At 53.9% G+C, this 13,952-nt stretch overlaps 1 protein-coding gene across 2 annotated transcripts in view; it reads left to right on the top strand.

Moving 5' to 3' along the window:
* Nucleotides 1-13,952, top strand: part of EYA2 (EYA transcriptional coactivator and phosphatase 2) — a 267,436-nt gene that overhangs the window by 232,935 nt on the left and 20,549 nt on the right. For both annotated transcript variants that reach the window (XM_045804754.2, XM_045804755.2), the window contains 2 exons: nucleotides 5,703-5,761; nucleotides 10,773-10,933. In XM_045804754.2, coding sequence (XP_045660710.1) covers nucleotides 5,703-5,761; nucleotides 10,773-10,933 — 220 coding nt within the window. The remainder of the gene's footprint in view (nucleotides 1-5,702; nucleotides 5,762-10,772; nucleotides 10,934-13,952) is intronic.

The raw sequence follows: 13,952 nt of genomic DNA, 5'->3' as shown, positions 1-13,952 counted from the left end.
CTGCAAAGAGCCTATTTCCAAATAAGGTCCGTTCACAGGTCCTAGGAGTTAGGGCTTCAACAGCTTTTGAGGAATCACAATTCAGCCCCTAACAGGCAAGTTTCTGCTCTTCTCCCCACTTCGTTTTCTCCTCCATGAGATGGGATGTCAACAGTATCCCCCTTCATATATGCAAAGTGCTGAGCACAGCCTCTGGCACGTTGGGACCTAAGTGTCCCTCAGTGTCAGATCCTGTCTGTCTCCTTCCCATGAGACACTTTCTGTTTTCGAAGGCAACACATATGTGTATTATCCTTATAGAAAAAGAGAGTGAAGGAGGGGGAGAGGGAGGGAGGGAGGGAGTAGGCATTTCAACAAGATTAAAGCCTCCTTTGACCACTAACCCGTCCCAGCGCTATCCCAGATAGAACTGCTGCTTCCAATCAGATGTGTAAGCTTCCAGATTTTTCTTTTCCCATTTATGTATATGTATAAATCCATATAAGATATCTTACTTTTTTTAATGGGGTTTTATAAATATCGCTGACCCTTAAACAACATGGGGTTTTTTAAAGATTTTTTACTTATTTGTTTGAGAAAGAGAGGGAACAGAGGGAAGAGCAGAGGGAGAGGAACAACCAGACTCCATGCTCAGCACGGAGCCTGATGTGGGGCTCGATCCCACGACCCCAAGATCATGACCTGAGCCGAAATCAAGAGTCGGACACTCAAGCGATGGAGCCATGCAGGAGCCCCGATATGAGTTTGAATAGCACGGATCCACATACTTGCAGCTTTTTAAATAAATACCGCACAGTACTGCAAATGTATTTTCCTTACGATTTTCTTAATACTTTTCTGTAGCTCACTTTACTGTAAGAATACAGTATACAATAGCCATAATATATAAAATAGGTGGTAACCGACTGTTTATACTACCAGTAAGGCTTCGGTCAACAGCAGCTATTAGTAGTTAAGTTTGGGGGGGCTGTCAAAAGTTATACACAGATTTTTGACTGCTTGGGGGTCAGCGCCCTAAGCCCCCGTGCTGTTCCTGGGTCAACTGTATGTATGTATATATACACACATATGTAGATTATATATACACACACACACATATATACACACACACATATATATACACACACATATACACACACACACACACATACACACACACACATATATATATACACACACGTATATATATGATGTGATACTGGATGTATCATTCTCCAGCCTGCTTTTTTCCCCACACAAAGGATGTCTTGGAAATATTTCCATGTGCTAACACAAAAATCTACCTCATTCTTCCCACCTACCCCTGCCAGGTAGGATTCCACTGAATGGACATACCACATTTTATTTAGCGTTGATCCAGTTGAGGGAACTTTAGGCGTTTTCCTGTTTCTCGCTGGGATGATGGATATTCTTGCCCAAGATGACGTGTGGGTGTTTCTCTGGATCCAAAAGTGTAAATTCCTCACGGCTGGGATTGCACGGAGGCCCAAACCTCTCAACTAGGTCGAGGCATGGGAACCCTTTCTCTGTCTTTACGAGCAGGTCCTGCCCGGACCCCCCAGGATGGTCACACTTGAGCCTGAAGAGGCCAGAAGCACCCTAGGCTGTGAAAAGCCAGCATCCCACCTTCGAGGACTGCCCCCCACGCAGGAGAATTGAGGGGCACAGGATCTCCCCCCCCGAGCTCTCATCCTCTGCGTTGTCCCACTCCCCTCGTTGCCAGCCCAGGCTCAGCGGGTAACTGGATCCGGGTCAGCTGGTGGAGTATGAGGTAGCGTCTAGCTGAGCGTCCTGGTATTTTATTAAGTCCGAAATGTGATCGCTACTGTTGTCACACTTTAGCACCCCCAACGATCCCCTTGCAAATGAGAAAACCAGAGCCTCCCACATGCCTTTCCCCTGACATCAGGGAAAGCACAGGGAACCCTGCCCGGGGGCCTGAGCCCGTGTGACCCCCGAGCAGCTTTCGAGCTTGAGGCAAGGGCTGGGGGGCACAGGGAGGTGTTTTTCCAATTCCAGGCAAAGCAATGGATGGGGGAGAAGTCTGCTCTAATTTTGTTTTCTCTGTGCCTGGGTCTTCAAAGTCAGCGTTGGCTTTTAAAGACCGTTTTCATGGACACATCAGGCTTGCTGGTAGAGGACTCTTCCATCGGTGTAAGATTTCTATGGCTCGGAGGGCTCCCACTAGCATGCCCACTGGGGCCATGTTAAGCAGGTCACGTGAAGGGAAGAAAACCCAGACGAGCCTGTAGAGCCCTGGAAAGGGCTAAGAATGATTGGGACAGGGCATGTACAGTCTCAGAGTAGCTGAAAATCTGGAAAGACAGAGAAAGAGAGTGAGAACAAGCAGGGAGAGGGAGAGAGAGAGAAAGAGAGGTCCCCTGAGTTTACATATTGGCCTCTGTTTCAAAAAAATGTTTCAAGCATAGTGTGGGCTGCATAAGCCACGTCTCCAGGCCAGCTTGCAAGCTCTTCCCTCGGTGAGCTTATCAACACAGCAGAGTTGTCGGCCCGGTTCCTTCACCCCTCAAGAGCAGCACTAGAATTTTCTGTGGTGATGGGAGTTCATGTGCTGTGCAGTACAGTAGCCACTGGTTACATGTGGCTCCTGAGCACTTGAAATAGGCCTAAGGAACTAAATTTTTTAAGCTCTTGAATATAAATTTATTTAACTATAACTGTCAATAACCACATGGGGCTAATCGCTACTGTATTAGACAGCGTGACTATAGAATCGTCCAAGTTGGGATGTACCATCGTGCTCGACTATTTTGGGAAAGGACGGTCCCTCTTGGGGAGGGGCATCCAGTAGACCTGAGACCACCAAGCATCGATGAGAATCCCGGGCACATGGAAAGAAAGGGAATGCGGAATGAGGAACAGTAGAGGCTTGGGTGTAAGCTCGCTCAAGAGTGGTCACTCAGTATCCCCAGTTTTTTCCCAGCGCTCCAAAGAGCTTCTCAGTTGGGTTCACCACTTAACATCCACCATGTTCTTTGCCATCTGCTCTGACTACCACCTGCCCACATGGTGGAACTTCCCCACTGCCCTTTCCAGCCAGGCCTGTAAGAGCACACTGCTCCCCACGCCCAGGCGTTGTTCCCAGCCCATGGATGTGAGAGGTCCCATGGGTAGGGACTCTGAGTCATACTTTGCCACAGAGCTGTGGGCCAGAGTCTGCCAGGGGCTCTGGAAGCGATCCTCACCTCTGGCAAACCCCTCTGCAAGCCAAAGCCCATTCAGGGGACCAGAGAGAGACTAGTGGCCACACCACCCCTTTGTCCCGGGTTCCAGCCTCGATCCCCACAGAGTAGCCTAGGCTGCCCCAAATGCCACTGTCCCCACCCCCACATCTCCATAACAACAGGGTTACCCCTGTATGTCTTTTAAAAATTAATGCGGGAGGGGCACCTGGGTGGCTCAGTCGTTAAGCGTCTGCCTTCGGCTCAGGGCGTGATCCCGGCGTTATGGGATCGAGCCCCACATCAGGCTCCTCCGCTATGAGCCTGCTTCTTCCTCTCCCACTTCCCCTGCTTGTGTTCCCTCTCTCGCTGGCTGTCTCTGCAAATAAATAAATAAAATCTTTAAAAAAAAAAAATTAATGCGGGAAGGGGTTCCTATCATCCCTCCTCGCCCCCCGCCCAGAGCTCCTGTTCTCTAAGATAAATTCAGGCCTCTTCCTTATGTAAGAAGAGATGTGCTCAAAATGTTGAAAACACCTTTTTTCCAGATTCTACCCTCCCATCAAGAGTCCAGAGATGTCACCACCAATTTTTTTCTTAGAAGTCATGCTCAGAGTTCCACGTGCTTCTCCTCTCCCTAGCAGTGTTTTCCGGGAGATACCTGCCTCCTGAAATTACCTCGCAACCAAAATGTGGCCATTTATAAATCTGAACACAATAGTAGAAACTACCATCCATGCCACACCTGCGTTCAGCCCAGCACCCCCTTCTCCTCACGCCAAGCCCGTGAAGGAGGCTCCGCTGTCCCACGTTTCCCAGCACGACCTCTGAGGCTCAGGGTGGTTATGCCGCGGGCTCGAGGTCACACAGCCGGGAGGTGGTCAGACGCCGGAGCCTGAGGCTCACCAGGCCCGCGGGAGCGGGCGCAGCAGGCTCACGGCCTCTGCGTGCCCATCCTGTCACCTGGGGGGACCTCAGGACGAAGGCAGAGGTGACGGATGTGTGTGTTGCGCGGGGCTTCGTGGAGGCTGTTGTGTCACCTGGTTGCGAAGTGACAGAAATCCGACTCCACTAGCGTAAACCGAAGAGCCCGGGGGGCGTTCCTGGGGCGGGTGTAACCAATGACCGCACACTCGGCGGCTTAAACCAGCACGAGTGTGTTCTCTCACTGCGCCGGAGGTCAGAGGTCAGAATCAGGCTCGCCGCGCCGAAGACGTCGTCTGGAGGCTCTGAGGGGAGGGATCCGGGCCTTTTTTCAGTGCCTAGTGGGCACCTGTATTTCTGGGCTTGTGGCTTCTTCCTCCGTCTCCCGAGCACCCCAGTTCCACCCCAGTCCCCTTCTGTTTGCCTTCAGATATGCCTCTGCCGCTTACTGACAGGAGCCCTTGTAACTACATTTAGGGCCCACCCGGATAATCCAGAAAAACGTGCCCATCTCAGGACCTTTCACTTAACCATATCCTGCAAAGTCCCTTTTGCCATATAAGGACGCTGGGATGAGGGCATGGACATTTCGGGGTTGGGGGCCATTATGCAGCTTGCCACAGTCAGGGTGGCCTGGTTTCTGGTTTCAGCGGGGCTCGATCCAAGGGAACCAATACTGCGATCAGGGCCTCATCCCTGTCTCCAGCTCTCAGATCTGCTTTTCTCCAGGCTTAATCCCACCATCTGCTGGCTGCAGTGAAGGGGAGGCCCCTTTCCCAAGGTCTCAGCCGAAGTCCCAGGCCGGCTCTCATTGGTCCAGTTTAGACCACATGCTTGTCTTTGACACAATCACTGAAGCCGGAAGGTTCCCGGGTCTCTCCGATCGGTCGGGCCTGGGTCATGTGCCCACCTGCGTCATCCCCTCCCCTAGGTCTTAACTCACACGTGCTAAGGTGTTTCCCCAGAGAGAACTGAGAGATCTGTGAGCGGCGGGAAGCAGCATGGCACTGGAGTCTGTTGAGTGACAAGCATTATACATGATACATTATAATAAGTACCAATCAATGTTGATCACAGAGCATGGGACACAGAGGAGGCTGGGGAAGGGGGGACCTCCAGAAGGGAATGCTTGACGATTACAAGGCTCACTAAGCGGACGAAGGCAGAAGAGCCTTCCGAGCAGAGGACACAACCTGGATTAAGGCTTAAGGCTTCGACCGTGGGGCTAGGGTGTCCCCATGTCCTCACTTACTCAGGGGCAGAGCGGGGTGGTCCTGCTCTGTGCCTGTCCTCCCAATGTAATCTTAACAGCAGCCCCCTTTACTTGCAAAACTATCTGGGTTTGCATGGTAAATTATATGGTCACCCCCTCCCCTTTACAGCCAACCTGCTCGTTTATAAGGGACCCCAAGGCAAAAGAAGGGATGAGACTTAATGAGCAATCACCCAACCTTTAGTGGCAAAGCTCTCATGCTAGAATTCAGGACTCCTGACTCCCAGGGCAGTGCTCAGCTTATGAAACCAACTCTCAGAAACTCCCTCAGATTAACCAGTCATCCTTCTCCCTCTTTTCTCTCCTTGCTACATTCTCCGTAGGATTGTGACCAGATCCATGTTGACGATGTCTCATCCGATGACAATGGGCAAGATCTAAGGTAGGGGAGGGGTCTGGGGAGCCAAACTTCCCCTTTTGATTGGTTACTGTGCTCTTCACCAGACGCAGAGAGGAGGGGCGGGCTGGGCTATCAGGACGAGTGGACCTGCCTGGCTCGGAACCCAAGGTCGCAGCCCTGACCCCCACCCTGCAGCTCCCCCGCATCACCTCCAATCACAGAGGCTGAGGTTTCCACAGACTGTCTGGGACTCTGCTTCTGTTTATCTCTTGACGGTTTTTTGTCTGCTTCCTGAAGTAATGAATGCATATTGTAAAAAATTCGAACACCACTTCTGACCTTGCCTCCCAGGATCACCACCACGAAGAGTTTGGCACCCCTTCCTCAAAGGTTTGATTGCTTCATTAGCATACATATATTATTTAATATAAACGTTGATACAGTCGATACTCAAAAAAATATTTCTTGACTGAGTAAGCGGTATGTCTAGTTTCTAGGGGAAAACACTCCTAGGACAAGGATTCCAGAAATAAGGTACCCAACTGCTCGAAACGAGCCAGCTTTCAGAGGAATGTGGCTGGAATGGTCCAAGCCTGCCCCTGAGAAAACCTTATAAAAATGGAACCATCGTTCATCTGTGCTTATCCAAAAGTATCCCAGCCCGATGCCTCTCGGCCCATCAGAACTATTATTAGACGACATGATGTTTTGCTTATGGGACCAGTGACTTCCACTTAGTGTTTGCTTCCTCGATGTGTCTTCCATCTTATTCTCAAAAAAGAAATCAAAGCTTCTGTTACTGGGCCCTGGAAGTCTTTCTAGAGCCCAGCACGACTAGAGGGGCTAGGCAGGCGCCTGCCTCACACTAATTAGCCATTCTGAAAATCCCTCGCAGTCAGGACTGGCAAGGAGCAAGGCTCCGGTGCCAGCCAGGGCTTCTCTATTTATGGAGTAAATAAACCCCAGATCAAGGTTAATTGTGTCCTTTCCACGACGTCATGGCTGGGAACCACACTTCCCTTCATGGCAGTGAGCACCTGGGGTTCCATTTTTATAACGTTTCCCCTGTAGCTGGCTGGCGTGGGACTGAGAGCAGCTTCCTCCGAACAGCCGTCTCATGCTGAGCTGTTGGGGACCTCACTTCCAGCACCCACGATCTAAGGATGGTTTTCCCCGCAGACACCAAATTCTCCATGAATTCATTCAAGAAATCTCTTCCGGGGGCGCCTGGGTGGCACAGTCGTTGGGCGTCTGCCTTCGGCTCAGGGCGTGATCCCAGCGTTCTGGGATCGAGCCCCACATCAGGCTCCTCCGCTGGGAGCCTGCTTCTTCCTCTCCCACTCCTCCTGCTTGTGTTCCCTTTCTCTCTGGCCGTCTCTCTGTCAAATAAATAACTAAAATCTTTAAAAAAAAAAAAAAAAAAGAATGGATTCGGCATCAGGGTGAGACAAAGCCAGTGGCTTTCCTTGTCCTCACTGTGGATGTGTTTCATGTTAATTACCACTGAGTCTCCACCGGTTATATTCCCTTAGTTTCTCAGTCTTTGCAATCCTGGAAAAACATTTTCTACTTGGATAAGATGGTCTGGCTCAGGGTCACACTCTGTGTCACTTAACTCCTGGGACAGTTGGGCTATTCCAGACTTTTCCACCTCTTTCAGCCAGTTTTTATCAAATTCCTTGAAAAAAGGTCCCACCTATGCAGTTCAGAACCATCTCCAAGGCAGCATGCAGGCAGATTTTAGGAAAACCTGAAACAATGAGACTTCTCAAGGAGTAGATCAGTATTCTCAAGGTTCTCCTCAGAAACATCTGGGCGTCTTTAAAATTTTGTTTGAATTTTTTTAAAGATTTTATCTTTAAGTAACCTCTACACCCAACGCGGGGCTCGCACATCCATCCCCGAGATCGAGAGTCTGACACTCCAGCTGCACCGGCCAGGCGCCTCAAAGTTTTGTTTTAATTTTTAATTATATGATAAGTATGTGAATCCCTTCTCTTTCAAAACATTGTAGAATATTCTAGCTCATGCTAAAGTTCACTTTCATCCTTACTTCTAATTCTTCCTCTCTCACTCCCCCTGCTTGTGTTCTCTCTCTCGCTGGCCGTCTCTCTCAAATAAATAAATAACAAAAAAAAACCTTAAAAAAAAAAAAGAAAGAGGGGCGCCTGGGTGGCACAGCGGTTAAGCATCTGCCTTCGGCTCAGGACGTGATCCCGGCGTTCTGGGATCGAGCCCCACATCAGGCTCCTCCGCTATGAGCGTGCTTCTTCCTCTCCCACTCCCCCTGCTTGTGTTCCCTCTCTCGCTGGCTGTCTCTATCTCTGTCAAATAAATAAAATCTTTAAAAAAAAAAAAAAAGAAAGAAAAGAAATCTCTTCCGAGTACCTACTGTGTGCCAGGCACCAAGCATCAAATGCCCCTTCTTTAGTTTTTGTCGGTCCACAGCAGAAAGCAACCTTAGCCATGCCCTTATTTTGCACCACGCCCCGTCCCGACGCCGTGCGTGCACAAACACCCTCACCTTCACAGTTACCCTAGGGAACACGTGCTCTTCTCCTCATCCCCCTTTCACAGCTGGGGAATGGGAGGCACAGAGAGGTTGAGTAACCTGCCGAGCCTCACACAGCTGGTTTGTGGGGGAGGTAGGATTCACGGACATCCTTCCCTGCCCTCCTGTTCTCTTGGCAGAACATCTGGGCACCTCCCCCAGGGTGTCCTCCGAGTTTTTAGTATGTGTTCTTTTTCAAGAATCAATTATCTGGCCTGTCCACACTACTCAGAGACGGGTCCATAAGGCTCAGTCCTGGGCTCCCATCGTAACTTAAAGGAAACTTTCACCGTGTCCGGAGCCCTTGGTGTCCTGCCCCGGAAGCAGGAGGGTGTCCTCAAATTCCTCACAGCAGGAACTCACGTAGACGCCAACCTTCTGCACGGAACCGTACGTGCACGGAGGGAAGAGGATCAGCGCGTACGTCATAAATCTCAAGAGGACGTGGGAGAAGCTGCTGGCAGCCCATCACGCGGTTGCCACTGAAGAGCCGGCTGACGTCCGTGTCCTAGCCTCTGGGAATCCTGGCCGGCGAGCTGTGCTGAAGTGTCGTCCTGCCGCCGCGGGGGCCGGTCCCGTTGCTGGTCGCCTCCCTCCTGGAACCTTCGTTAACCAGATCCAGACAGCCTTCCAGGAGCCACGACCTCCGGTGGCTGCTGATCCCAGGGCTGACCACCAGCCTCTCACGGGGGTCAGCCCTGCAATCAGCAGCCCCCAGAGCTGCTAACCTGCCACCATGGCTCTGGGTCACAGACTCTCCCCTGCGCCCCGTGGACCGCGCTGCCCCAGCCAGCACCAGGGGAGCTCGCGTGGCGGGTCCAGTGTGGTGGGGCTGGCCCGGGAAGTCCTGCACGTCCGTGGCACCCATCTCCTGGGAGCACCCACGGGAGCACCTGATCTCGGCTTCCACAGAGACTTCTGAAGCAACTGAGAAGGAAGAGCGGGCCGCTGCTGGAAAGGCCACGACCAAGGAGGAATGGCGGGGTGAATGGACTGTTGTGGCTCCCAGGTTCTCTGCTGCTCAGCACGAGGCTGCAGACGGCTCAGGAGGCGCACCAGAGTCCACATCCGGGGCCTTGAGGATCCAGTCACCCGGGCCAGTGTCCCGGTGGCTGCCCCAGGGAGCCCCCCGGGTGCAGTTAGCTGTTGAGTGGGAGACACTCGCCCCCGGAATTCCTGTGGCTCCTGCAGAGTTTTTGTTGTCACCACGGAAGCCTCTTCCCCGGGAGGAGTTTTCTGTCCAGGAGCAAGGCCTGGCCTCTGCTCGAGTAAGAATGGTGGGGGACGGCAGCACGTCCCATCTCGCTATGCTCAGGCGCCGGCCACGGCACACGCCCCGCGGGGAGCAGGACCCAGCACCTCGCACTTCCCAAATGCCCTCTGACCCCTGCAGCAGCGGGGGCACTGAAGTCCCGGGAGGTACGTGAGATGCCGTTTCCCAGTGTTGCTTCATTCCCGCTGTAGCACATCGTAAAAAATAAAACATCTTTCTGTTTCCACTCGTCAGCTCATCCTAGAACATCTAGAAACCACAAGATAGTGCAAAGGGGGGGTAAATCAGCCAAACTCACACCCTGAGACAGCCATAGAACCCTACTGACCTGTTTCCTTCTGCTCCTCTTTTCTAGGAAGAGATTCATTGGGGGGGTTGGAGGGGTGGCACAGAGGGAGAGAGAGAATCTCAAGCCGGCTGCATGCCCAGTGCGGAGCCCCACATGGGGCTCGATCTCACAACCCTGAGATCATGACCTGAGCCGAAATCAAGAGTCCGACGCTGAACCGACTGAGCCCCCCAGGTGCCCCTAGGAAGAGACTCGTCGTTTAAGCCTCGGGTCATGCTATACACATATCCCCTGTCATGCTCTGGTTTTCCCCTGAGACGTTGAGATTTTGCAAACCTCTGGCAGAGCTTCTGGCGCAGGGAAGGAAGATGGGGGGTCTCCGGCGCGGTGGGGTTTTCATTCCCACGTGCTGGTTGCTGTAGGGGGCGAATCGCCCACACTCTGCCGTTCGAGTTCCCAGCTGCCACATCTGTCGTCAGCTTTGTGGGACACTCTGACTGGTCCCCAGCCCGCACAGAGCACGTCTCAGGCCAGCACGCTGCATTCGGAGCGAGGATTGTATCGGCAAAACACCAGCAGTCGACTCTGCCTAACTTAACAAATCAAAAAAATCACGGTGGTTCCTGTGGAAAGATACGGAGATGTCACCGAATGGGAAGAGACGCTCGGCAGCCAGGCCTTGCAGGGAACAGGGAGCAGCGCCGATCTGGGGATCGAAGTCACGGGAACCAACACGTTTTCTCCTGGACTGTTCTGTCAGGATGAACCAGCTGCAACCATTTTTTTCCAATTGCCTCCTAGCTTCAAATTCCGAAGGCGGGGCGGGGTGGGCCTTTCCTGGCTCGGCCCCGCTCGCAGGGGCTCCCGGGCTCCGTGGGGCCTGCGGTCTCCCGCGAAGAGCCCCCTCGCCCACCGACAGTGTCTCTCCCCCTTCCCCCAGCACGTACAACTTCTCCGCCGACGGCTTCCACAGCTCGGCCCCGGGAGCCAACCTGTGCCTGGGCTCCGGGGTCCACGGCGGCGTGGACTGGATGAGGAAGCTGGCCTTCCGCTACCGGCGGGTGAAGGAGACGTACAACACCTACAGGAACAACGTCGGGGGTGAGTGGCCCGGGCCCCCGGGGGGGGGGCTGCCCTGCTCAGGCCGCACCCCGGGCCCAGGCAGGGTCAAGGGTGACCATGGCCCCTTGCGCGCGCAGACACTGGGTGGCTCCGTGCACGCCTTGGGGTGCGTTCTGGAAGGGGACGTGAGCATTTCTACGCCCTCACTTGGGGTGGGTGTCGGGGGGAGACTGAGGAATCAGACAACGCAGACTGCCCGGGATCCCGCAGCCCTTGAGCGGTGGAGCGGACCTGGGGGCCGGCCCCCCCACCGCACAGCTCCATCAAGGGTGGCCTGAGGCTGGGGTGGCCCGGCCACCTGTGTTCGACACGCCCGGGGGGCGACTCGGTCACTTGCTGGAGTTGGGGGACAGGTGGCTTCGGCCCCTGCTGCTCAGACAGTGAGCAGAGGACCAGCTGCGTAAGCATCACCTTCGTTGTCACACTCTCGGGCCCCCCTCCGGCCACGGGGTCAGAATTTGCCTTTTTAACAAGATTCCCAGGTAATCTGTGGAAACACTGACGTTGCAGAAGGACCGGAAGCGGGGCTCTCCTATTGGAACCACCTGGGGCACTTCTAGCTCTGATGGTCTGGGCCGCAGCCAGGTCGGGATCACAAGGTTCAGGCCCTGACGTGCGGTCAAGGTGAAAGCCGCGGGCTTCGGCAGCAGCAGGCAGGGCGGGCTCTGCAACGCCAGGCCCTAGATCGCTGCTTCTGGGATTCTCTGGGCCCGTGGTTCTTAACAGGTGATACTGCTTCTCCCCCAGGAGGCATTTGGGTGTGTTTTGATTGTCAAAATGTGTGCAACCAGCTCCGGGCGCATAAAGGGAAAAGGTCTGTGTTGGCAGCTGGGAGTGTCCGCTGCACACCCCTTGGCTCCCTCCCCCCACCCCAGGAAGAGTAATGTCCCGGCAGGAATCTAGGGTCTCAGACTGGACAGAACCCACTTCCGGGCCCAGAGCCTCCGCTTTCCGGCCACCTCCCTGAGCTTCAGCGTCTAAGTCTGTGAAATGGGGATAAAAACAATTCGGTCTTCCTGCGTTATGGAAACATTGTTAATGGTCGCAAAAGTCACGACTCTGTGCCTGAGGCAGGGACTCAGTATATGGTCGCATTCATCACTAGCTCCTTTCAGTTTTTTGCTCGGGAGTCTTTCAGGTTTTACTGTGTCTTCTGCTGTTGCCGGATAGACCATCAGTCCATGGCTTTGACCTAATGCAGTCCTGGCAATAGCTAATGTTTACTGAGCACCCACGTACGCCAGGCTCTGTTATGAGGGCTTTTCATCTAATGTCTTATTTGCTCTTTACCACAACCCTATGACGTAAGTGCTTTTCTCATCTGTGTGGCATAAAGGTGGAAACTGGGATCAGAGACGTTAAGTAACCTGCCCAGCATCACACAGCCCAGGCGGCAGAGCCACCACGGTGGAGTCCGAGGCCGGCTGCTTCACCAGCTCTGCCCACACTCCGTGGCCTCTCACACCCAAGTCTGTGGACTGCGAGAGTGAGGCAGAGAGCCTCGGGCTCAGCCTGCTTGCTCGCCCACCCTGACGTGGAGAGAGGAGGGGAGCAGGTGTGCTTGGAAGAGAGGAGACGGAGATGGAGTCGGCCAACAGGGGCCACCTGCTTCTCATCCAGGTTAAGCCCCGGGAAGTGCCCGGGGCTCCTGTCAGGCTGCTCTGCTCTCCCCTAAGCTGAGGGGAATTGCCCCGTGTGTTGTGTGTCGACAGGCGAGGGGAGCCTGCAGCTGGCAGGACACCGTGGGCAGCCCCCTCCCCCGCCCCAGCTTCTGCATGCTGCCTTCCCCTCCCCTCCCCCCCAGCTCTCTCTGCATCGCAGAACTAGCCTGGTGAGGGTCGCAGCCTGCAGCCTGGGGATCACCACACACCCCAGGACCCCCAGGTTTGGGAAATTGTGCTTCAAAGAGAGACATCCACAAGACACATAATGAAAACAGGAAAGGCTGAACAAGTCAACATCGGGAGGCAGGGCTGGGTTCAGAGGCCTTTGCCTGATGTCACGCCTCCCTCTGCCACGTCCTGTTATAACCCTCGAGCAGGCTACTTCACCCCCTCGTGCCTTAGTTTCCTCGGGTGTAAGATGGGAATGGGACGCTGCCCAGCTCCTAGGATAAATGTCAGGATAACGTGAACCCATGGGAGTTGCTTAGAACTGTGCCGCCGCGCAGCGAGCTCTTCTTGAAGTTGCTCTTGTCTGGGGAAGGAGACCGAGCCTGGGGAGAAGCGGCGGGGTGGGGCTAAGCAGACAGAAGCTTGCAGCATGCTTCCTAGCAGGTGCCAAGTAGGAGGGGTTGACCAGCTGGCTGCCTGGGGCGGCATGCGCGGGACGCATCTTGTAAACCGTGCACAACAGTCCGTGTTGTTACTAACGGCTGTGGGGAAGGTGCAGAGAGAAAGCCAGGGGCCACCCACAGCACTTTGTGCCGCGAAGCCCTTCTCCCTCGAACACGTACGGACTCGGCACCAGCCATGCCGTCAGCCCCTGCTACAGCGCCGCCCAAGGGCTGGTTCCACAGCGGTGAATGAAACCGGCTCAGTCCCTGCCCTCATGGAGCCAGCGGCATGTTGGCCGAAGCAGACAGTGAACACAGGATCACACAAATGTGTTTTAAATCATAGTTGTGACAAGTGCTATGAAGGAGAGACGCAGTGTGTTGGGAGAGTGTAAAATAGAGATCTGACCAGGGTAGGCCTTCCAGAAGAAATGACATTGAAGCTGAGTGTAAAGGACTTAAGCAAAAAGGGAAGGGGAGATACGAAGAGTGGTCCAGGTTCTGAGATGAGGTGTGCAAAGGTCCTGAGGCAGGAACGTATTTGGTGTGTCAGCAGACAAAGAGGAGGCCACTAGGGAGGGAACAGAAGGACGGCAGGGCAATGGCAAGAGAGGAGACAAGCAACCAAGCAGGGGCAGGGGCTCCGGAGGCTGAACTTTGTCTTAAGGGCCTTGATGGCTGAGAGACGGACAGTCAGGTTTAGAGAGCCCGTGCAGTGGGCTC

The sequence above is a fragment of the Ursus americanus genome, chromosome 22 (genome assembly GCF_024610735.1).
Source record: "Ursus americanus isolate L20-20 chromosome 22, mUrsAme1.1.p, whole genome shotgun sequence".
Lineage (NCBI taxonomy): Eukaryota > Metazoa > Chordata > Mammalia > Carnivora > Ursidae > Ursus > Ursus americanus.
The sequence above is the reverse complement of the archived record's forward strand: the minus strand, read 5'-3'. Positions and strand labels throughout refer to the sequence as shown.